This window comes from Lepisma saccharinum, chromosome 14 (assembly GCF_977018435.1).
Source record: "Lepisma saccharinum chromosome 14, izLepSacc3.1, whole genome shotgun sequence".
NCBI classification, from domain to species: Eukaryota; Metazoa; Arthropoda; class Insecta; order Zygentoma; family Lepismatidae; genus Lepisma; species Lepisma saccharinum.
The window spans coordinates 16,291,584-16,317,689 of record NC_139242.1 but is presented as its reverse complement, the minus strand read 5'-3'; the positions used below and the strand labels follow the sequence as shown (position 1 = coordinate 16,317,689).

The 26,106-nt window shown below is 40.1% G+C and overlaps 1 protein-coding gene across 2 annotated transcripts in view; it reads right to left on the bottom strand.

Annotated features, from left to right (window-relative positions):
• Positions 1-1,053: 1,053 nt before the first annotated feature.
• The window catches only part of LOC145998700 (serine/threonine-protein phosphatase 6 regulatory ankyrin repeat subunit A-like), an 86,327-nt gene continuing 61,274 nt past the window's right edge, over positions 1,054-26,106 (bottom strand). For both annotated transcript variants that reach the window (XM_083135182.1, XM_083135183.1), the window contains one exon: positions 1,054-1,586. In XM_083135182.1, the coding sequence (XP_082991308.1) occupies positions 1,462-1,586 (125 nt within the window). In that variant the 3' untranslated portion in view covers positions 1,054-1,461. The remainder of the gene's footprint in view (positions 1,587-26,106) is intronic.

The following is a 26,106-nucleotide window of genomic DNA, read 5'->3' as shown; positions in this document are numbered from 1 at the left end:
TTAGTCAAAATTGCAGTCTTATGGATTCCGTGGAAACACATGAAATACATTCAAAAAGTTGCTAACAACATCCAATAAAACCGGAATGTGTAACATACAAAACTGTTTGGAATAATGTAAATTCATACTTGCATTATACGTATGGAGGTGTACTACATACAGGCACACACAATAAATCTATGGATCACAAATCCTCAAATACTATACAAGATTAAAAAAAGGGAATATGTATATGGTACAATCCATTTTCTCTCCTCATACGCTTCAAACACTCGTAAACTTTTACAATCACAGAAGCTCATATAAATCCGTGGAAGACCCACTCATGTGGTAAATGCCGAGAAACGCTTCCAGGCAATAATTAATAGTTACTTTCATAATTGTCACTTCCCCAAAAATACTAATTAGTCACAAAAACTTATTAATACTACCCTAAATAAATATATATTTGCAAGAGACTATAGTGGAACCACAAGCAAAAAACCTGCGCAGACCCTCGACTCCTGTGCACCGTACACCTGCGTGGAGTAGACGGGAAGGGGGAGGGGGGAGAGGAGAATGCTTTTTATGGCCCGAGCTGAACGGAAGAAGAGAAAGCTGCATGGGGATTTTTTGTCCAAGGTTTTTTTCCTTGTGGTCGCTCTATAGAAATACATTGCCAGCCCAATTATGTTTTCAATAAATTAAATGTAAGGTATGAAAACATAGGTAAAAATGAGAGATGTTTGTATTTTCAACTGGTTGTGAACATAATTCTTCTGCTGTGAAACTGCTTTCGGGTCTTACTTATTGCACATAACTCAAACTCCTTTTTGCTTAAGCCTCACACTTTGTCTTCCGGCATCAGGCTAATTGCTTTGTCATTAGGTTAATTCTCTTAGCATAAATAATACCTTTTTGATGAAGCCACGAAAAATTGAGGTGTATTTATGCTAAGACACCTAAACCTAACAATGATGGCATTCAGCACACACGTCAGAAGACAAAGGGCGGTGCTTGACGAAAAAGGTGTTTGTCTCATGTGATAAGTGAGTACCCCCCCCCCCCCCCCCTCCGCCCCTGTTCCCACACTTTGGGTTCCAGACTCAATGTTGGCAAGTTCTGCTTTTCAACTAATCAATATTTTTCAATATTTATTTTAATTCTTGGCCATCCTGAGGAAGAAACTATTGAAACTTTACACTTTTATCTGTGTTTTCATGCATTGCATTTAAGTCTCTTGTAACTTCTTTTTGCATGTTAACTCAAGTGGTTATGAAAATATTTTACAAAATTATGAAATTAATGTCATTTGGAAACTAGAAACAAACAGCTGTCCTATGTTGTTGTGTTTCGTTAATCTTTTGTTTCCTGCTTATATTTAGGTGCATCGTGTCTTGACAGTTATGCTCTAGCTTTATAAGATACACTTTACAGCACTATTAAAAAAAAAAGTGACAATCATGTAAGTAAATACTGCATTCAATAAAAATCAGAGTCTGAACTGTGATGGGACAGGTTGGACTGATCTTTTTCAGGTGAACACAAAGCAAATGCTGCATCATTATCCAATCTCTGCTGTAAATTGTTAACAGTTGCAATCTTTCCTGGAAGAAAAAAAATATAAGTAAATACATGTATGCACAAAAAATTTATGCAGGAAGATAATTTTCTGCCACCTATACTAAAATTTCCCTTTATCCGGGAACTGCTGCCAAAGGGTCTTGCAACAGTCAGTATATTGACTATTCTAGACAGGATTGGCAAAATTTGCAAATTTATAAAAACAGTTTTTTGTTTGTTTTAAGCATGTTGCAAATGTTTTAACTTTCAGTGCCCAGATGGTAGATATTTCGACCAACAGTGGGCAGCAACAATTAAAGTGCCATTTCTTGAAAACTACACACAATATTTCAGATCTGTCCTTCTTTATCTTTAGTATACATACAAAGGTATGACATACTCGAATGACAAAACAATACATCTATTGTTACTACAATTAACAATGAAAGTTTGAAAAAGTCCTTTGTTTCCCTTTGTTACTGCCATATTATTATGGTTTGATTGAGTTGGTGTTTTAAGTATATTTTATGCACAGTAAGGCTAATCGGGGCTAGACCTACAGCTTAAAGTGGGATCTGAACCACTGTGTGCCTCCACCGGGTATCAAACCTGGGACCCCTTGATTACAAGGTGACGATGCTACCACTGCGTCATTGGGGGAGGCCCATATTATTATGGGATAGATTTCTAAATGTGGCTATAACTTGTACATACATTTTTTTTGAAAAAATGCAATTCTACAAGCAAGAATGAGTAAAAATCAATATTTTAAGGATTCAGGGGATGTGGAGGCAAAGGCCCAATTGTAGAAATTTACCCTGACCACTTATTAGCACACGGCAGTAATTAATGTGCAATTTCTTTAAAACTATACTGTATTTCAGTTCCGTCTTTTTTTCATCAGTTTTCGAATAAAGGTATTATATACTGGAATTACAAAACAATACATCCATTGTTACTATTATTAACCCATTCAGCGTGTATGGATATAATTGGAAAATTCACAGGCAACCTATGATTTTTGACCCTTTTGTGAAAATTAATTGCTCTGTTACTATTTGCTATACAGACATGAAATTTTGCACACTGATTCAAAATACTAAGAGATAGGAGTTATCGTACAGAAACGTTATGTATATTTCTTCAAATGTCAGTGTTGCCATTCCAAAATATATTTCAAAATCTCATTTTATTTGTTCTTACATATATATATCTACTTTTCCAAGTATTCAGTGGATTATGGATATTCATTACAGTAAGTTAACATTTTTATTTATTATTTATCAATTACTACTTATTATTAAGTATGATTACATTGACATCAGACACGTAAAGCGGTTACATCATCACGAGAAATAGTAAATTTACCATTCATCTGGGAAAAGAAAGATGACATGAAGCATACAAGAAATAAAGTTGACATTAGCATACAAATATATCTTCAGACACTCAATTTTGTGTTTGAATACAATACTAAAGTTTATAAAATAATTTACAAAAGAGAGTGAAATTTTCTTCAGGCATCAGTGTTGCCATCTCATAATAAAAATTTCTAAAAATTTTCATTATCATTTATTTAAAAAAATATTCAACCAATGATACATATTCATCCAAATAAGGTAATTTTTTATATTTTTATGTGGTATAATTTTATAATTTCGTCAGTTTTGCGAACCAAAAAACAATTACAATATGAGTAAAACAATTACAATATGAGTAAGAAACAGTCATGCATTTTAAATTATGACCAATCAGCATTGGGCATACATGCCCACACACAAATAACCACAGGCCAACCTAAGTACAAGGGCCATTAGGTTGGCATCAGGGAAAGCTTGTGAGAGCTATTTTCCCAGAAACTTATACCCCCCACCCCCAATTAGAATCATGGGTCATGTTTACCAACCAGTTGTCACTCATGGGAGGGGTAGAAATGCTTTATTTATAAAGAACCAACCATTGTTAGGCTAACAGTAGCCATTTTGGAGAACAAAAACCATGTGCTCCAAATCACATGTTTACTAAATCTTTTATTCTTTACTGAAAATCAGAGATAACACTCACCCATAGGTAAAATAATGCCTAATTTGTTAAAAGTTAACTCATTTGCAATTATCTGGCATAACTAAGCCAGAAAAGCTGAGAAAAACACTTTTGTTTATGCTTTTTAAGCAATTGATAACTCTGCCATCTGGTGGGAGAAAGTGGCAATTCTCCCAAAGACAAGGAAAGATCTCAAAGGACTCCAGCTGGCCAATGAGAAGCCGTCAAGGCTGTGACGTCACAGAGGAGACTTTCAGATGACCTATTGTGTTCTGAGCTTGCTAGTCAAGCTCACTTGTATTACAGACCCACCTGAGAGCAGGTCAGCTTGGAAGTTGCTGGTAAAATCCAGTGTGTGAATGGCCACCTGTGCCAACAACAAAGGATACATAAAGGGAAAAAGGATCTAAGGTCCTGTTACAGTAAACACAGGCCTAAGTGTGTGTGACCAAGTGGGATATTGTGTCCACAAGTGCATTTAAGGATCCCAGTGAAAATTCAGCAAAATAGCGAGTTTTGTGTCCCTCATCCCATGTGGAAATCCAGACCACATGGTCGGCAGAACTGACGCCATAGAAGCATCCATAGGATATCAAAGAATATCCAAGTTGTTCTTAGCCATCCTTCCAAGAAAAGCCAGGAAAATTCATTTATCACCCCCCAAAGCCTTTGTTACACCAAGGAAGCACATAATAGTAATTTTTTAGTGTGGTATACCACAAATTTGTCCATGTGTCGGGATGTGGCAATAAAGAGTGAAATAGCGTGTGTAAGGCCCCAGGTATGAGTGATATAGTGTGAAAATGGCTGATATGTAAGTACAAAATCTTTTGTATATCTTTTTTGTGCCATGTACAGTGAAATGCTCATGTTTGGTGGCAGCTATGCCGCAAGTGGTGTTCTTTCCAATGAATAAATATGTCGTTTAAAGGTGTCTGACCTTCTATCATTTTAGTGAATCATAAGCCTATTAAGCCCTCCTCTAGTTACCGATTATTAAAGTTAGGCTAAAGTTCGTCTGTTGCTTAACAGATATCTCAGGGGATATCTGTTACTATACGGAACACCACACGTGGAATAGGGTCTGCGTGTGGCCGCGTAAAGCGTGGTTCTCTTTTGTTTTTGATGTTTTTGATATATTATATATTTAAAGTTAACCTTTTGTAAAACCAACTTTAAAGCAACATAATATAGACAAAGCAAACCCCCAATCCAACAGAAACCTTTCCCCTTATACGAGATTATGAGACTCAGAGGTAGCAGATTCACTACAATGGATACAAGGTCAAAGTCACTAGAACGGCCAGCCGGCCATATGTCATCCCCCAGTGGTAGTGGAGACTCCCAACTAGCCTTAATTATAGCCATGCTCAAAGACCAAGGGCAAAAGATTGACAATCAGGGGCAAAAAATTGATAGTCAAGGGCAAAAGATTGACAATCAGGGGCAAAAAATTGATAGTCAGGGACAAAAGCTTGACAGTCAGGGAAGGGAAATCGTCCAGGCATCAGCAGAGATGCATAGGAAACTGGAGGCTGTTCATATGGAGTTCCAGGCTAGACTGGACTCCATCCACAACGTAACGACAAAAACTTCCGAAGCACTGGTTAGGTCGGTATCGTCAAATACCGACAGGATCAGTAACGTAGAAATCAGATGTAACGAGCTGGAAAAACAGGTCAATAGGGACTATGTCCAGCTATCTGAACAAGTTAGTGAATTGAGGGAAATAGTGCAAGGGGTAAATGGCACAGACAACCAGACCACCGTAGCACAACTCCTAGGCAGGTTAGATGCCCTGGAGGACACTTGCAGGGAAATTGCCCGCAGTGATAGTGCCATCGCCATAGAAGATAGAATTCTTGAGCGATTGAGGAGGGAGATGCAGAACTGTATGGTTAAAGAACCTAGTTCGCACAATAGCATCTCCGAGGGTCAGAGTGTTCCGCAGCCCGCCCTTCCGCTATCAGACAATAGTGAGGAGGATCGGGCAACCGAACAGGCTAAAGATAGTGCAGCCCTCACGAAAATTTTGGCATGCCTAGAGGGGTTGGAGAGGTACATTACTAAATCACCTGCTCCGGTAAACCCATGCACCAAGCCAAGTCCTCACCCAAGTAAAGAGTCTGCCGTCGGAGCCACCAACCACTTGCACAAGGTTCCCGAAGCCACTAGCAGAGGTCCAATGTCAGATCATAGTAGTGGGTATTCCTCCCCCCAAAGGTACCATGCTTCACATAACTTCTCGGAATCCTCATCCGGAGGTTCGGACACAGAATTCCGAAGCCAACGGAAAAGGAAAAACCGAAGAAGGGGTAAAAGTGCACCCAGGGTTAGGTTCTCAGACCTAAAACAACTGCCCACGTTTAGCGGTCAGGGAAATAATCTGGCCTCTGATTTCCTACAAGAATTTGAGAGGGATCTTGATCTTTTAGAAATAGATCTAGAGGATGCCCTTAAAATAGTGTCGTATAGTCTGCGGGACGAGGCACGCCAGTGGTTCGAAAGGAACGAACACAAGTTCCGATCGTATGTGAACTTTAAGAAACAGTTCCTGAAGTATTTTCAAGGTGATGGGTGGAGGGCTTCCTCATTATCAAAAGCCCTTAATGGCAAATATAACCCTAACCTACATAGGTCAATGCATAAATATTTTTGGAAACAGGTGAAGATGTTTAGACTGGCCTTACCAGAAATTGCAGATCACCAGATTTTTACACATGTCATCCAACAGCTGCCACGTAGCTTAAGGGATCAGCTGGTCCTAGCCCCCTTTACCTCTTTACAGGCAGTGGCCAATTCCATACTCAGGTATGAAAGTGTACAGGCACCACAAAACCCTGAGAGAGATAGCACAAGGCATGCACGACTTCCATATGGGAGAACCACCCCTCACGTCAACCAGACGTACGTGAGTCGTGGGAAGGATGACACAAGTGGTCCATCAGATCCCGATAAAGCATACAGTAACCAGTACAGGCGTAGGGATAAGAATAGGTTTAAGGAACCCATCAGCGGGAAAAAAGGTAAAGGACCAAGAAAGGGTATAGAACCCCAGGGTAGGAGTTCGTTAAGACCTCTCGGGTCCACAGAGCATATAGCTGAGGTGCATTCCGAAAGCCACAGTCAGGGAAACTAGATAGGCAACGTCCTGAAGTGGGGAGGGGCGATGCCGAACCTAGATTAAGCCCACCATGTTCAACCCAGTGTAATCATCATCCAATCATTAAGGCCCATCAAGCCATTGGAGATTCAATGTTGTCTAGGCTAGCTCAAAACAAGTTTGGGTACCCAGTCCAAAGGGACTATGACGGTAGATACCATGTAGGGCTATGTAAGTCGGAACAATTCTCTAGCCAGCTGCTCAGTGAACTCCGTCGTACTAAAAGTGTGCACGATAAAGTAGTGTTGATGATTGCAACAAATGACATGCTCCAAGGGGAAGACAGCGACCGAGTGCTGCGGAACCTCGAGTGCATAGTAGGGATTCTTAAGAGGAAAGGTGCCAAGAAGATAATCATTCTGACACCTCCACCAATTCCCAGACTAGCTAAGGAAAATAGAGCTAAGTTCTGGGCAGGGTATGATTCTCTCATAGGTAAAATTACCTCACTGGAGAACAAAGGTAATATAAGAGTGCTTGATGTTTCTTCCAAGTTTACTCACCAGGGTCAAGAATTAAATATGTCCTTATTTGAGGAAACCATGGGGTATGGCAGTTACAAAAGGCCTGACCTGGTTCACCTCAGTCCCAGGGGCATGGACATGATTCTCAAGGCGTTAGATGAGGTACGGTGGTTTACCCAGCAACAGCCAGAGACCAACAAACGTCAGTCACCTCAACAATGGGAGGATGTAGACTCCATAATGCCATACACCCCACCCACGGGAAACTAGCCAACGCTGCTCTCGTAGGGGGTGATGGTGGCGAAGGTGAAGTAAAACCCTCCAGATTAGTAAATGTATCATTCCTTAACTTAGACGACTACGAGTCTATAGAAAAGGAACTGGTAAGGGATAATTGTAACAGTGTAGTACCCATTAATAAAACAGGTGTTAGCAGATATGGTGCCCTTATAAATGTAACCCTAGTAGACATGCCCACCAGAGCTCTTGTAGACTCGGGTGCGGAGATCTCTGTACTCCATTCCAGAATGTGGAGAAAGATCAATCAAAAAGCGTCACGCCCAAGGTTAATCAAGTGTGACAACATCAAGTTGATAGACTATTCAGGGTCCAAAAAGCAGAAAATCATGGGAATCACATCCGTAGGTGTCACGATTGAAAATGTCACGCTAATGGTAGAGTTCTTAGTCGTAAATGAGCTAAGCATCGACTGCATTCTTGGTCTCGATTGGTTATATGGGGTCAACGCCCAAGTAGATTTTGCATCACACCAATTGCTATTCCACAGCAGCTCTTGCTCTGCAGTCACCAAGTTCTTACCGGTTGACTTGGCGACGGAACCAGACGGGCCATCTCCTATCCACAAAATTGATATTTTCCCCCTGGATATATTCCAGGAGACAGATTTTGCGTCCCATGCGGATATAAGGAAAGCTGCCACCGAAGCAGCAACCCTAACAATAGAACAGCAAGAGTCATTATTTCAAACCCTCTCCCGAAGGAGAAAAGTTTTCAGCGACCGCCCTGGCAAATGTAACATGCATGAACATAAAATAGTCCTCAACAAAACCGAATATATAGCTCGTAAGAACTATCCCATACCGATCAAGTATAAAGTAGGGGTAGCGAGGGAGATTGACCAACTCGTCAGGTGGGACATTATTGAACCCTCCAACTCTGAGTTCGTCTCCCCTGTCTTAGTGGTCCAGAAACCAAATGGGTCTCTGCGGCTTACACTAGATCAGCGCGAGATCAACAAACTGATCCTACCGCTGAAAATGAAGCCCCTCAATATGGAGGAGATCTTCTCACAATTTCAAGGCAAGAAGTATTTCTCCTCCCTGGACATATCCTCAGGATTCTGGCAAATTAGCTTAGAAGAAGGGTCCAGGAGATATACGGCGTTCACGTTCAATGGGAAAATGTACCAGTTCAAGAGGTTGATTTTCGGACATGTCAACAGTATGCAGGTGTTCATCGAGGTAATGAACAAGCTACTAAGTGGGACAGAATCCTTTGCGTTAGCTTATGTCGATGACGTGACAATCTTTTCGGAGACTCTAGAAGAACATCTAGAGCACATTGACAGGATACTTGAGATCTTCCAAAATGCAGGCATGACCCTCAAGTTATCCAAATGTTCCTTTGCTAGGGACCAAATCAGGTTCCTCGGACATAACGTCAACTCACAACACATATCCATGTGCCCCGAGTATGTAGAATCGATTGCGAACCTCCAAGCTCCAACCAACATTAAACAATTGCAAAAGGTCCTCGGTTCGTTTGGTTGGATAAGAAAGTTTATCCCTCAGTACAATACACATACTCAACCACTTTATGATCTGTTGAAGAAGGGTTCTAAATGGCAATGGGATGCGAGGGCACAACATGCTTTCGAGGGGCTGAAAGTAGCTGTCCAACGGGACTGTAAGATCTTCCACCCAGACTTCTCTCAGAAGTTCTATCTTCAAACGGATGCATCCGGATCCGGGGTAGGTGGATTCTGTTTTCAGTATTCAGATGGGGAAAAGCAACCCCTCCCTCAAAAACTATGAATTAGGTTACACTTCAACGGAGCTCGAGCTTCTCAGCATTGTGTGGTGCATCGAGAAATTTTCCTTCCTTCTCCAAGGCCAGGTTTTTACCATATTATGCGACCACAAGAGTCTCTCATGGCTCAACTCTGCCTACACCTGGAATGTACGGCTAACCAGGTGGTTCTTGAAGCTGCAGAACTACAGCTTTCACGTAGAGTATGTGGCTGGGAGGGATAATGGCCTCGCGGACATGCTGTCACGAGCACCAGACAAACAGCAGCAGCAGGTGAAACACCTAAACTCTATACATCTGTTGCCCGTATCAGTGGGTAATCTATCCAATGACCAGCTCCAGCGGGAACAGCAGGCTGATCCAAAGAGTAAGGCCATCATTGACCATCTGACTAAAGGAAGTCAGAGCAATGACCCCAGAAGTAGGAACTGGGACAATCAGTACCAGATCCAAAACATCTTGGTAGTCAGGGATTTCCATTTCAGGGATAATTTTAGAATTTATATCCCCCAGACATTAATACCCCAAGTTATTACCGCCTACCACAATGATGATGGGCACCCTGGTGTCGATAAGACACACAACAAGGTTTTCCGCAGCTATTTTTGGCCAGGAATGAGACGGACAATTAAAGCCTGGGTCAATGACTGTGTACAATGCCAGCAAGTCAAGCCAAATCTCCATCCTCCTCGCCAAATCCTGCAAACCCACCACATACAAAGGTTGGGGGCAACTCTCTTCTGTGACCTCGTAGGCCCGCTGCCTCCCAGCAAACGGAAAGAGAGATACATCCTAACTGTACTCGAAGGATGTTCAAGGTACATCACTGCATATCCCCTCAGGAATGCCACCACAGCGTCAATAGTAAAGAAAATAAAGGAAGTGTATTTCATGCACTTTTCACCCCCCGAAAGAGTTGACAATGGACATAGTTGACAATGGTCCACAGTTCAGGGCAAAGAACTTCACCCAAGCATTTGAGAGCATGGGGACCCAGGTTCTTTTCATACCAACGTACCTTCCTTCGGCCAACCTGGTAGAGAGGACTCACCTAGAAATGGGTAAACTCCTCAAACTCATGTGTCACGAAAACCACAAGACTTGGTCTGATAAGTTGCCAGCTGTTGTCAACATTATCAATCATTCGATAAATGACACTACAGGGTATGCGCCAGCAGAACTACGGTTGCATACATCCCTGAGAAATCCGGTTATGGAACATTTCCATATACCGGTCGGAGAACAGACTGAATGGGACCAGCAACTCTTCATGGCTGTGTCCCGGACAGCTGACAAAAGGGCTAAGAATAATAAGAAGTTAAATGATCTGCAACAACACAGGAGGGAAATTCAATTGCATGACCTAGTATTCCTCAAGTCACATTTGCAGAGTAAGGCCCTAGAGGGACAAACTCATAAACTCTTTCATACATTCTTTGGTCCATTTATTTGTATTAGTCAAGTAACATGTAATATTTTTAATGTTATACATTGTGTCAATGGTAGAAATATAAGTAATCAACATGTAAATAACATGAAGCTATGGAGATGTAGTCCCAAAGTATACAACCTGTACATCGACAAGCTCAAACTATTACATCCCGATTTAGCATCCAAAGTGCCTCAAAAATGCTAAGCAAAGTTGTGGATGGGGTTCAGTTCTGTCTGAATACAGAACAGCAGTTGTAAATAGTATATGGGACCTATATTTCATTTTTGTGCATTTTATATACTGTCAATGTTCTAATATATCCTATATTTAGAGTATTTCACATTTATGTTGTTCTATTTGAGGGTATGGTAAGAAACATCCCTCAGAGCTCAAAATGCCAAAACAAAATTAGTAAACATCTCCACTACCACCATGTTTGAGTAGGCCAAAGGTAAATGTCGACACAACCAAGGTACAGCCAAAGCCAAACATGGGAATTCACCACCAACACAGCCAAATTGTGTAAGTAATGGGGCAAGTGATAGTGTGCAGTGACCCATCACAAGTGTGCCACCATCCCAAAACACACAGGCTTAGGGGTGAAGAGCGATACATCTCAAGCAAGATGTTGGGAACTATCCACCATGCCCCCTGAGGCACAGGAAGCATGGGGAGTGTCCGAATAGTGGTTGTCACCCCCCAAGATTACCGAGCGGAAATTAACAACCATGAAAACCAGGACCTACCCATAGTGCGCATTGTGTAAGTGCGCATAGACAAGTGATATCCGAACCTACGTATAAAGAAAGTCCAATGTGTGTATGCAGACTTAGGTACACAAGTACAGTGTTCAAGGGCTTCTTTATATAAATGTGTCTCTTTGGACTAAGTGCTGAAAGGGTAGAGTAATCCATTCCCTTCAAGGCGAAGAGAACAAACAGTCTTACAAATTACGTACGGTGATCAAAGTATCTTATATATATATATATATGTACATCTATATAAATTCTTTATCATAATGGGTAGTCATGACTCAAGACACCCAAGAACTTTCATAGGGATAGGAATGGAATAGGAGGCAGAAACTCTGTCCTCAATGTATTACAAATATTTTTAATATGTATATTTCCAAGAGTGCATCAATGTAGATGTATATTTCAAGTATGGTAATTTTCAACATGTCTATTACAGGGTTATATTAATGTCAATATGCAAGATCATTTCAAATGTTTCTTTTAACAGCATATGTGTAATTTAATTTTATATAGCCGTGAATATTTATTTTTGTGTGTTTGCATAATAGTGTTTAAGGTTAGTGAGGGTAAAGAAAAACGAATCGCTTCTCGAATCCTTTTTCTTTTTCCCGAGGGGCCGGGATATGTATGACCAATCAGCATTGGGCATACATGCCCACACACAAATAACCACAGGCCAACCTAAGTACAAGGGCCATTAGGTTGGCATCAGGGAAAGCTTGTGAGAGCTATTTTCCCAGAAACTTATACCCCCCACCCCCAATTAGAATCATGGGTCATGTTTACCAACCAGTTGTCACTCATGGGAGGGGTAGAAATGCTTTATTTATAAAGAACCAACCATTGTTAGGCTAACAGTAGCCATTTTGGAGAACAAAAACCATGTGCTCCAAATCACATGTTTACTAAATCTTTTATTCTTTACTGAAAATCAGAGATAACACTCACCCATAGGTAAAATAATGCCTAATTTGTTAAAAGTTAACTCATTTGCAATTATCTGGCATAACTAAGCCAGAAAAGCTGAGAAAAACACTTTTGTTTATGCTTTTTAAGCAATTGATAACTCTGCCATCTGGTGGGAGAAAGTGGCAATTCTCCCAAAGACAAGGAAAGATCTCAAAGGACTCCAGCTGGCCAATGAGAAGCCGTCAAGGCTGTGACGTCACAGAGGAGACTTTCAGATGACCTATTGTGTTCTGAGCTTGCTAGTCAAGCTCACTTGTATTACAGACCCACCTGAGAGCAGGTCAGCTTGGAAGTTGCTGGTAAAATCCAGTGTGTGAATGGCCACCTGTGCCAACAACAAAGGATACATAAAGGGAAAAAGGATCTAAGGTCCTGTTACAGTAAACACAGGCCTAAGTGTGTGTGACCAAGTGGGATATTGTGTCCACAAGTGCATTTAAGGATCCCAGTGAAAATTCAGCAAAATAGCGAGTTTTGTGTCCCTCATCCCATGTGGAAATCCAGACCACATGGTCGGCAGAACTGACGCCATAGAAGCATCCATAGGATATCAAAGAATATCCAAGTTGTTCTTAGCCATCCTTCCAAGAAAAGCCAGGAAAATTCATTTATCACCCCCCAAAGCCTTTGTTACACCAAGGAAGCACATAATAGTAATTTTTTAGTGTGGTATACCACAAATTTGTCCATGTGTCGGGATGTGGCAATAAAGAGTGAAATAGCGTGTGTAAGGCCCCAGGTATGAGTGATATAGTGTGAAAACGGCTGATATGTAAGTACAAAATCTTTTGTATATCATTTTTGTGCCATGTACAGTGAAATGCTCATGTTTGGTGGCAGCTATGCCGCAAGTGGTGTTCTTTCCAATGAATAAATATGTCGTTTAAAGGTGTCTGACCTTCTATCATTTTAGTGAATCATAAGCCTATTAAGCCCTCCTCTAGTTACCGATTATTAAAGTTAGGCTAAAGTTCGTCTGTTGCTTAACAGATATCTCAGGCGATATCTGTTACTATACGGAACACCACACGTGGAATAGGGTCTGCGTGTGGCCGCGTAAAGCGTGGTTCTCTTTTGTTTTTGATGTTTTTGATATATTATATATTTAAAGTTAACCTTTTGTAAAACCAACTTTAAAGCAACATAATATAGACAAAGCAAACCCCCAATCCAACAGAAACCTTTCCCCTTATAAAATGTTTAAAACAAGTGTTTTTAAACATGCCAACCCTGATTAATATTTTTAACCAATTCTCACTAATGCCAATGAAAATTAAAAATTAATAGTTATTAAAGATATAACAGTTTTATACTTAAATATTCAAAGAATTGGTCTGAAATATAAAAATAGCCATAATTTAATCATAAAAACCCATTTTTCACACAATACTGGTCCAAAATAAAGGAAAATTTCGAATTTTGCATAATTTCCAGGATAATCGAAGTTTGTGTCATGTAGCATTTTTGTAGATCTTGTGAAATACACAAAACTCTAGAAAAATACTGGTCAATATCAGTGAACAAATATCAACCAATTGTTACCACCATACATACTCTATTCCTTGTCCAAGTCACAAGATCTCTTCACAGGTGTATAAACAAGAAGAAATTAAAAAATGTTACACAAAAATTGGTATTTGGGATGCCACTGTGACCACCACAATAGACAAAAGTGAATAAAAAAATGTAGTATGTAGCAGTGGTACATTTCAAAAACCATCCAAAGTTTCATAAAATTGGCTTATAGTTCTTGGGAAAAAATAATAATAATTTGTAAGAGCAGCAGTGTTGCCACCTTACAGAAACATTTCCAGAATTCCACTTCTAGTGTCGGCCCTATGGATGCTGGATGGACCGAATTTGTGGGGAAGCACAACAAAAAAGACCACTCTTTGAGGACATGCCATGCGCATCCTTGAATGGGGGGGGGACATGTATATGCAACATTTACAAGTCTTAACTTACGGAAAATTTTTAAAATTAGCATTTTCTCAGTAGACCAATATTTGTCGCATGCTGTTACGGTGTTCTTTTGTTCTAATTATTTTGCATGGAAAAGTCGAAAATATCAGCTAAAAGCATTGGTTCAGCAGTTATAAGATCTATCCTACAATACTCAAAGGGAAACAAGAATTTTTCAAACCCCATGTGTACAGGGTTTAACTATTTCTGGGGAAACGAGAGGATATACATTCAAATAGAAGGGTAGCAAAGGAGAACCCAGTTTCAGGAATTATCTGGAGTATTTTTATGCACTTTATTGAAAAGACAGCACTTAGCCTCATAAACAGGGGAACTAAGTTCTACGGCAGATACGTAGACGATATCCTTGTTATTGGAGGGGAGGAGGTAAAAGGTAAAGTGCTCCCCTGTGCTTAGCACCACGCCATGAAGGCATATAGGGGGTGTGGGGGTAACGCCCCACACTTTCTTGATCTGGTCATGAGTGGGGGTGATGTGATCAGCATCATGCCCCTGACCACCTTTACCCCCCAGGGTTTCCCCCAGGTACCCATGTTATTCGATGCTGGGTGGGTGCCGGGGCCGCTTCCAACGTTAGAAAAGTTCCCGGATTTGAACCGGCCGGGGATCGAACCTGGGACCTTTAGCATGGTAGTCAGACCCGTTACCGACTGAGCCACCGCGGCCACCAGGAGGGGAAGAGGAGGTAGAGAAACTATTCGAAGCCCTAGGAGAACAAGAGGAAAGGATAAAATTCACTAAAGAAGAGAGAGATGACCATAAGATTAGTTTCTTATACCTGGCAATTCAACTGGAGGGAATGAAAATTTACACAGGGGTTCAACATAAGGCATTAATGGGAGATCTACATATCAACAAAGATTCGGCCCACGCTAACAGGACAAAGAATAACGTATTCCAAAACTTCTTCCTGCAGGCTCACAGATTATGTAATAACCAAGTTGATTTATGTAAAGAAATCAAATGGATAATGAGAATCGGAAAGAGGAATGGATACCGAGAGGAGGAGTTAAAGGGGAATTTAAGTAAAGCTAAGGTCACATATGGGAAAGGAATAAACCAAAGAAAGATGGAAAGGAAAAAGAGGAAGAAGTTAGAGATGGAGAGGGGGGAATTTAAATATATAGGCATTCCGTACTTTCCCCGGAATATTGGAGAAAATCGAAATTCTTTTCTTTCCTATCTCTCTTCTGGAAGGAAGGAGAGATAGAGATTGAGGGGGTTGCCCCCTGCCCCGGGTTCGAGGGGTCTTGGGATTTCTTTCTTTGTTTCGAAAAAGAAGAAAAGAAAGAGCACAAAGATGAAAAAGCAATCGGGGAGGTGCCACTTCTCTTTCCTCTTTCCCGGACACCCGGAGTTAAGGAAGAGAGAAACTCCCCCACCCCAAGGAGAGAAAGAAAAAAAGAAAAGAGAAAGGCTTCTCTCCTCTCTCTTACCCCTTCTCTCTTTCTCCCATTCTTTTTTTCCTTCTTTAGAGAGACAGAGAGAGAGAGGAGAGAGAAAATCAAAAGAAAGAAAGAAGGAGAGAAATAATGGTGAGGGGGAGTGAGGAGAAGAGAGAGGGGGAAGGGTGCAAAGGAAGAAGGAAGGAAAGAAAGAGAGGGGAAAGAAGGACATCTCTTTCTCTCTCTCTCAGTCCTCTTCCCCCCTCCCGCCCCCAGGGTGGAGGACAGAGATAGAGAAAAAGAGAGAGAAGGAGGAAAAAAGAGGAAGACAAGAAAGAAAGACAGTGAGAAAAGGGGTCCAGACTTGTAAGAGGATATGGCGTAAGGTGCGGGATGTGAGCAAAAACTTTAGAGAAGCATTTCACGGGGTATAAGAAAGAAAAGAAGAAGAAATAAACGAGAGAGGGATGAAAGGTGTGTATGGAATAGTTTGCAAATGCAGCAAGGAATACGTGGACCAAATATGAAGTAGTATGAATGTCCGATGGGGGGCACACGACAAGGATATAAGGGAGGGTGTTCCCAAGACGGGGCTCTTGATGAAGGCCATGTAATCTCCAAACGGAAAGTGCTTAGAGAAGAGCTAAAAGCTATAAGGAGGAATGTATATGAAGGGTCGTATATATGTAAGGGAAGAGAGAATAAATTAAACAGAAATGACGGGAATATCGATGACATTTGGGGGAAGATGTTCAAGAAATGGGATAGAAAGGAATACGTAAAAATAGGATTTAATGTAACCCTTGAAGTAGCACACGAAGTTCAAACAGAGGAGGAATTCACGCTGGACTTGACATGAATGGGAATGGAGGAGGCGGAGGAGAAGGGGAAAAAAATGAAAGGGGATAGGGAGGGGAGGCACCAGACCTCATGCTCTACGAGGAAACATTGGAGCATTGCAGCACACGCGGACCGTGGCTACTCACAGTTTTAACATTCCAAGGAGCAGTTTCTAATTGGGGAAACGGCATGGTAGTTTGACGTGTACCTGTAATGGGTTTTAGATTTTTGCTGTTTTTTAACCATACACCTTTTACCAATCCTATATCCTGAACCTATGGAGAGTTCGACGTGGTTATGATTTATACATAACCAAAACGTGAGGAGCCTGAGGAAGGGAGCAGTTGCGCCCCGAAACGTTGCAGGAGTTACCTCGATACTCGCAAAACGTAAGTTAATATTATATATATATTAAACTTGTGAGTAATTCGCACAACCTTCATCATGTACCCATAGTAATACTAACAATGGATAGATATATTGTTGGGTGATTCGAGTATTGTCATTTCATATGTATACAAATGAACAGAAAGAACAGGACTGAAATATCACATGCAGTTTTGAAGAAATGGCATGTTAATAATTGCCACATGGTGCTGGAATATATCCCAGCCATCCACTAAAAGTCCATTTCTCATTTTGCACTTGATTGTATTATTTAATGACCAAATATATAAAAAAAAACTGTACCTTGTACCTTTCTAAAACTTCAAAAATACATTTCAATACATAACATAAACACAACTAAAATTCTCTTCTTACACAAATATAGAAACAACAAATAACCAAAATCAATAGATAAAGTAAGGTTTTCTTGCAAACGTTGTGTGAAAATATTATATATTTATGTAAGAACAGAATTCAATGCATACATTTTGCGTTTTTTTAAAAATAGAAATATACACGCAGTCAGTGATCAAATTCAAACTAACGTTTTCAACTGCCTTGAAAAAAACATCTCAATGTAAACTTCTCAAGTATGATAGCCTTATTATTGGAGGGATTAAAATGGAATTGCTTGGAAGTTATCTCTTATTCCACATATCTTAACCTCTAGTATACCACATATCTTTAAATAGATATGTTTCTGTAACCCCCGGGGTACCAGATATCTATATAAAGATATGTTGTCATGTTTGTAGTTTTTACATCATAATGTTGCTATTTTTCGCTGGAATTGCGATTTTCTTCTTTTATACGCATTATTGTTAACACACATACTGCACCATAAAGAATCTTGTACGTCTTGTTTTTCCATAGGGAATTGCGGCTTCCTTTGAAACTGAGTCAGTGGCGCATAGACATGTCGTTTGGGGGGTACAAGTCGTGTTCTATTGCTCGTATGATAATAATGCAATTATTTTCTTGTTCCAGACATGCCAGCAATAATTTCCATGTGTATTTTGACAATGTCCTGTACTTTGTTGTCCAGGGGCGGAGGGGGGAAGGGCCATTTTTCTTCTGAAATTTTGGAATTTTCCGGTTTCTCCCCTCCCCCCGCATCCATATATATAATGTGCATGAATTGTATGTAGTCTGAATCTATGGTTCATTCCGCATATGATGGTACTTGATTCGTCCATCTAGTGTAATTAGCTTCGGACCTACAGTCGTTTCAAGGTAACTGCGCATTTTGCTGAATGGCTCAGTGGCGTACAGACATATCGTTTTGTGGGTACAAGTCGTGTTGTATTGTTCATGTCATAATAGTGCAATTATTTTGTTCCAGACATGCCAGCGATCATTTCCATTTGTATTTTGATAATGTCCTGTACTTTGTTGTCCAGGGACGGAGGGGCATTTTTTCTGAGATTTTAGAATTTTCCAGTTCCTCCCCTCGCCTTACATCCATATATACACTCAATGTGCATAAATTGTATGTAGTCCCAATCTATGGTTCATTCCGCATATAACAATATATCATTCGTCTGTCTGTCTAGGGCAATTAGCCTCCGATCTAGTCATCTAAATGAAACTCTGCATTTTGCTAAAAAATGGCCCGGTTCCTACATGGCAAAATGGGGCTTGGTAAAGAAGGGGGGAAGGGGGACTAAAGGCAATTTTGCAGAAACTTTTAGATAACAGATGGCAGCACCGTTTATCATGACAACCGAGTGCCATGTTGCCAGATCTACATGTGAATCAAGGGTAGGTACTATTTGTCTAGAAAGTTTATGATTGGTTGATGGTGGCGTTGCAAGCAAAACTTCAAATATTAAACATTTTAAGGTCATGTGTGTGACTGAACACACCACTACCACCTCAAGTTTTTTGAAACCAAGATATTCTATTTCTCGAAGTTGCGTCCCAAAAATGTATTGCAGAAAGACTTACATGGGTGGCAGGAGGTTAAAAATTATAGCAGTCTGAAAAGATAACTACATCTGAAAGAAAATGAGTGAAACGAGATGCACGTCGCCAGTCATGAAACAATCGAAACAACTTACATTATAACTTAATATTCACATAGCTACCAGTAGGAGCTGTAGGCTTAGTGGTCAGTGTTACGACTTCACATTCTGAAGGATGCATGTTCAAGCCCAGTCATTGTAGTAGTAGTTACCAATGAAGCTTCAAAATGTGCATGTTCGAATCCGAATTTTGACAGTGTAACTTATTTTTTAAATCTTGTGTACCGTGTTCTCGCGTCTATTAGCCGCATGCGTGTATAAGCCGCACCCCCTTTTTTGGCCTTAGATTTCAGGAAAATAAAATTTCTCGTGTATAAGATGCACCTCGTGTATAAGGTGCATGATTGACCTTTTTTTTTTTGCGTAGGTAGCCAATTTCAAGTAAGTATTTGAAAAGTATTTTAACCTTTATTTTAGCGCAATGCTCTACATATTAATACCGTATCATTCAGTTTGAGTCCTCAAAGCCATTATTCACTGTCACTGCTGCTACTCGTTGAAATATTTTCTGCACAAGAGGTATTGTCATCTTCATCACTAGCATCATCATCCCACAACATTTCATCCTTGGTACCATCTAGGGCAATGGATATGCCGCACTTCAGAAAACCCTTCACAATTGTATCCGACTTTACACTTTCCCATGCTGCCAGAATCCATTCACACACTTGCTTTACAGTCGGACGTTTGATCTTTCCTGTTGCTGTAAGCTCGTGGTTTCCTGCACTAATCCAGTCATTATACAGACGCCGGAAAGCAGCTTTAAACGAGCGAATTACACAAACGTCTAGAGGCTGCCGTACAGACGTTAGACCCCCAGGAATCACAGCTACATCAGTTTTCAACTGTTGGAATTTTGTCTGTATTCTGTCTGTTGGAATTTTGTCTGTATTCTGTCTGTTAGGTGACCATGAAAGCTGTCCCACACCAGCAAACTTTTTTGCTTCAGCAATGCACCAGACCTTCTATTCCACACTTTGTCTATCCAGTCCAATAATAGTTCTTCTTCCATCCATTCTTTCTGCTGGGCACGTATGATAATACCCGGCGGAAATGCCTCCTTTGGCACATTCTTACGCTTCAGCACAACTTTCGGTGGAATTTTCCTTCCATCCACGAGAACACCCAACATTACAGTGCATCGTTGTTTCTCTCCACCCGTGGTCTTGATCGATACCGTGTGCGAGCCTCTCGGTGCAACTGTGCTGGACATAGGCATGTCCCAGTAAATAGGTGTTTCATCCCAGTTGCCGATCTGAGACAAGCTATAATCATTGGACTTTCGCATTCGAATCACGTATTTGTGAAATTTAACATTTTTCTGATCAAAGTCTGCAGGAAAACGTTGCGCAATTGTTGTCTTACGGCGAAGTGATAAAACTTTTCCTATGCATAAAAGGTGAACACCATCCCGCACTAGCTCGGAAAGCTTGACGACTGATGTCTAACTTTGAAGCTACTTCACGAGCTTGAAAACGTATCATGTCTACGGTTACAGCATAGCCAGCACTTCTCTCATTTACAAAGGCCAAAACTTCTTCTTCTACCTGCGGAAATTTGGCTCCTTTTCCACGAAATGTATTTCTCTTGCCACTTGTTGCAGCAAGTTGTTCCTTCCGATTTCTCCATCGACGAATGTTTGACCCGTCCACATTGTAATATCGCGTTGCAGATCTGTTGCAGTTTCCTTCAGCATATTGTATCGCTTGTAGTTTAAATTGAGCATCGTAGCTGATTCTTCTGCCAGACATCCTCCCTTTGATAGTACCAACCTTGACCTCAGGCCCACAACCTTCTTTTTAACAACTTCACGTACTGAATAGTTTCCAGATCAATACGACAGTAAGTATTATTCGTGTTCAGAGATAAGATATCATATTTTTGCAAAAAAAATAATTTAAAGATAAGATGATATATTGTTGCAAAGCCTGCTACAGATGCATTGTTGTTGGATTTGCTGTTAATGAATCCGTTATGTGATAAAGATAACAAATCAACGTACGTATTTAGTATCCTAGCAGTAGCTGCACTTTCTTTCATCGCGTGTATAATCAGCAAATGTTTTCTCATTCGTGTGCATAAGCCGCACATGCTTTTCTTATCATTCGCGTGTATAAGCCGCACCCCATTTTTTGGTCCACTTTTCGGGGGAAAAAGTGCGGCTCATAGACGCGAGAATACGGTAAATATGCATATTCTCGAATACATGGAATGTAGGAAGTGCACACGTCATGCATTTTCAATCCATGATTTGACCCGCTAATTTCTAAAAACATCTTACATTTCTTCACCTTCACAAAATCATTTTACACTTTGGGACCAAACATGGAGCTGTTAGACCATACCTAACTTTCAGCGTGACTGTGTAAATTAAATGCCTCTACATTTTAAACTAAAGATGATTTCGAGTTTGTTTACACAAGTTTGCAATGTCACCTATTAATATGTTTAATTTAATCTTTATACAGGGTGATTGGTAATTCGACCTATTCCTGGAAAGGGGTAATACTAGAGCACATTTGCAACAAATTTGACCCTATGCACCGGAGGTCTGTAATCAATGGGTTTCGAATTATTGCAGTTTGTAGATTTTCATGACATATTCAGACTTGCGACCAAAAAACTACTAATTGTGAAAAAACTACTACATCCTGGGCACTTAATCAACACGTTGCTAACAGCTGACCAATGAGTGACTACTGGGGAAAAAATTAATGCCCAAAATCCCCTTACCCTCAGAAAGAAACAGTCATTGGTGCACACGTCATGAAGAAATTTGGAAATTATTTAAATCGAAGAGGATTACTCAAAAAATTGGTAACACACTTAGCGTAAAAATTATGGAAAAAACTTTCTCATTTCATAAGCTCTCCAAAAAGATACAAATGTTGTCAACTGGCACACGAGTTGGGGGAAAAATCTAAATAGAAAGCGGAGATGGCGCATTGTAGACCTCTTTGTAAAGTGAAAAAAAGTTGTCGGTTGTGAGAAATGAAGGAATGAATATGAGTGAAATAATAATGTTATTTACCATTCTCATGATTCCAGGTTGTCAGAATTAACTGTTACAAAAACTACAAATCCTGTTAAAATTGCCTCCCCTGGTTACGTATGCAAGCACGCAGCCTGCGGCGTACTTCAGACACAGTCACTCGCGTTGACACTCTGTCTCTTATGTCTCAATTCTCTCTCTTAGTGGGGAGGCAAGTGGTAATATATTTGCCTTCCGTGGGATTTTTGTGGTACAATAATGGGAGTTAGTTTTTCTGAAAGGTATTGATACAAGGAAAACGAATTTGGATGTTGCCAGTCCCAAAAATTGTGCAGGGGGGTGGGAGGGGGGATTCAAAATGGCCGACAACTCGTTTCATCAAAACAGCAATATCTTCATCATTTATACGACTACAACAGATTTTCAAAGCTTTAAATACTTCTTGATGCAGTTTCTACAATTACTAAAATATTGCGAATAATATAAATGAACCTGTTAGCCTCTTACGGATTGCTTAATTTTAGCTCTTCTGGTTTTCGTTCAAGGGTTACTTTCTGTCACAGAGTATAAAAAATATTTTGGAATGAAGCAAAATATTCATTGTGTAGCTTTCATTATTTTATTTTATGTAATTACGCCATCATCATAAATTTTAGATACAAGGACAGAAAAACTCCATGGCATCATCATCATATTGATGTATTTGTTTGTTACCGAAAACACAATGATATGAATTAAATATTATAATAATCTGTTTCAGAAGATCATTACTACAAAGTATGTGAAAACAGGAGGTCATCCAAATAAAAATAATGTAAAATAATAATTACACTTATTAATCAGTTTAACTGTCTTCATATGAACTATTATCCCCATTCCGGTTAAAACAGTTATTTACATCATTGTCGGGTCCACACATTCACACATAATAGTGCATGGAAAGACATGACGTCTGCATTTACATACAAGTGTTGAACATCTACTCTTTTTGCATGAACATTTCACTAGTTCCAGAATGGCCTGTGGGGCAGGTTGCATCGTGTTCATCTGGGGTACAAATGTACCGTTTTGAATTTCCCATCCATAACCAGCATCTGGCTGTGGAATCTTCGGATTCGCAACAACATCATTTCGCCATACCATGGCTTGATAATGTGCTCTCAATATAGCATAGCGAAGAGCTGACTGTGTTGGTGGCATTTTCTCTGATTCGGCAGTTTTCTTTTGAAACAAGGTAAACTGGACAGCTCCAACATCTGATTTTACAGAATTTGGCATGTAAAGTTCACAAACAAAATGTTCTAACGCATAAAAATTACCATTAGATGGTGTTGCATCCAATCCCAAGTTTGGAAAAGCTTACAAAATACGACTGACACTATTATTGCCTTCTTCACTAGCAATATCTTCTGTTGAAGCATGTAATATCTTTGCTATGAGCCATGACTTCATTTCCTTAACACCTAAATTGTCTTTCATTGATGAAAAATTAGTATATGTTGGAGATTTTGGGGTTGGTTTTGTTGGCATACTGCATTATTTCAATAATGTCACGCTGTCTGGAATTTCTGTTAGGGCTCTATTGTTTGATGATTTGATCAAGTGTATAGCTGGTGAATTATCATCTGATTCTTTCTGTTGATAAATGGCAAGGGCAGTTGCATGTGTGGTATTCTTCCCATCTAGTGTATCCTCCATGAAATCCACGTTATCCACTGCGAAGAAAATATATCTGTCCTTGATGACATCTGCCGGCACATACACTACACTCCCTGGTTATTTCTGATATAATCTATTATCGTCTCAGCTATTTGTGTTTCACATCGTCGAAGTCGATCGTATCCAATTGACAGACCATAGCCATGTAAAAGCTCAATGACCTTCTTGTTCCTTACAGATTGGTGAACTGATATCCTACAGCTACTTGCTGGGGCATTACACGTCTAGACTGAATATTTTTAGTTGATGTACATTTCTCTTGTGTCTCATTATATGTCATGGATATTGCAGTTTGTGATATGCTCATGACAGCCTTGTTATCACTTGATTGCTTGCGTTCTGAAGACATATGTTCAACAGTACCACAAATAATCTGAAAAAAGAATACACTTCTCGTGGCACACGTTCTTCTGTTGATTCTAATGATCCTGTGAATTCCCACTTCTTAGTGTTCATTATAGTAGACTTACGAAGAAAACTAGCAGCATCATACAAATTCTTCATAGTCAAGTCCAAATCTTCATCATCATTCTGTGATATCATAGCAATATCTCGTGCATGCTTCATACTAACATTTCAGGTTGATTTCTTTGTGATGGACGGTAAAATTCAATATCTGTAACATTTTTCTGCAGCAATTTCTTAATTTTTTCTTTGTTATAGATGGATAAGCGACATTATTCATAACACAAATGTTATCATAAGTGGTTTGCACATCAACCATACTCAAGGAACTAGTCTTTAAACACTCTTGAATCATACAGATGAATTCAATCTCTGATGCAGCTTCAGGGGCTGTAGAGATATTCGGTGCACTGATATCAGGACATCGTAGTACATATGTCACATTATTTGCCCAGCACGGCAAATGGTATCTAATGTCGATAGCGTGACCATCTTCAGGGTTGATTGCTGTATTGAGCTTTATCTGGAGGGCTTCATTTCCACTTTTAGAAATAAAATCACTCAGGCTTTTTTGAGCATGATCAACCGACAGCTTCCTGAGGGAATTTGCACGTGTCTGACCACCATTACAGAAGAAGCATTCATCTTTGTTGAATGGAATGCAATGCGAACGTGTTAGTCTTGGTGTGATGCTTTCCGTCACAGTTGGTGTTTGCTGGGTTTGGCTTTCATAGCGCTTTTTCATACGCTCCAATTTTCCCTTGTGAGTGACATCTTGATAACAACTTCGGTGCCATGATGCCCTGTTGTCTGCCAGCATGGCAGCAGTCATTCCACATAGACGAATATTAGATGATACATACTTCACGTTTTCGTATTCAGCATTCTCTTGAACACTTTGTAAAATCTTTTCATGTGTGGTGGGGTTTGTGATTAGCCCTTCGGTTAATTTCTGTTGACATATTATACACAGTGGATAGTTGATTTCCATTTTTAGCGTCGTTTCTGGTTCACTGAGATCCATCTGTATTTAATTATGCATAACTTGAACTTGTTAAGGCTTTTTTAAAATAAATATGTAGCGTTACCGCTAGTTTTTACACAATTCACATTATTCCTCATAATCGTAGAAACTGCATCAAGAAGTATTTAAAGCTTTGAAAATTTGTTGTAGTCGTATAAATGATGAAGATATTGCTGTTTCAGTGAAACGAGTTGTCGGCCATCTTGAATCCCCCCTCCTGCACAATTTTTGGGACTGGCAACATCCATATTCGTTTTCCCTGTGCCAATACCTTTCAGAAAAACTAACTCCCATAATTGTACCACAAAAATCCCACGGGAAACTACATGCTCCCCCACTATCTCAACTCTTCTTGGAAATCGACTGGTGTACTGTAGACCAACTCTTTCATGTGACCCCAAATGCAAAAGTCGCATGGCATTAAATCGGCATCAAATCCGGACTCCTCGCCGACCAGGGTTTCGGGCCGCCTCGACCAATCCATTGCATGGGATAATTGTTGTCTAGCCACTGTCGCACACCCCGGAAATAATGGGCTGGGCAGCCATCATGTTGGTAAACCATACCCCATCTTGCGGCAAGCGGCACATCCTCCAGCAGCGTCGTCAATTCTTCCCTTAGGAAGTTTTCGTAGGTAATGCCGTTTAGGTTTTGTGGCAGAAAGAATGGCCCGATCACATGATTATGGATGATTCCCATCCACACATTTAGTGAGAATTTTCTCTGGTGATCATTTTCTTTACATTTTCTTGGGTTATGACCCTTAGAGGTCCAAAAATGCACATTATGAAAATTCGTAATACATCGCGGTCGAATTTTGATTCGTCCGTTCACAGAATTCTTGTCAGGTGATGGGGGTCTTCAGTGTCGGTATTTAGTAAAAATCAACAAAAATTCATCCTTCTGACAGGATCTCCCTCCTCAATAGCA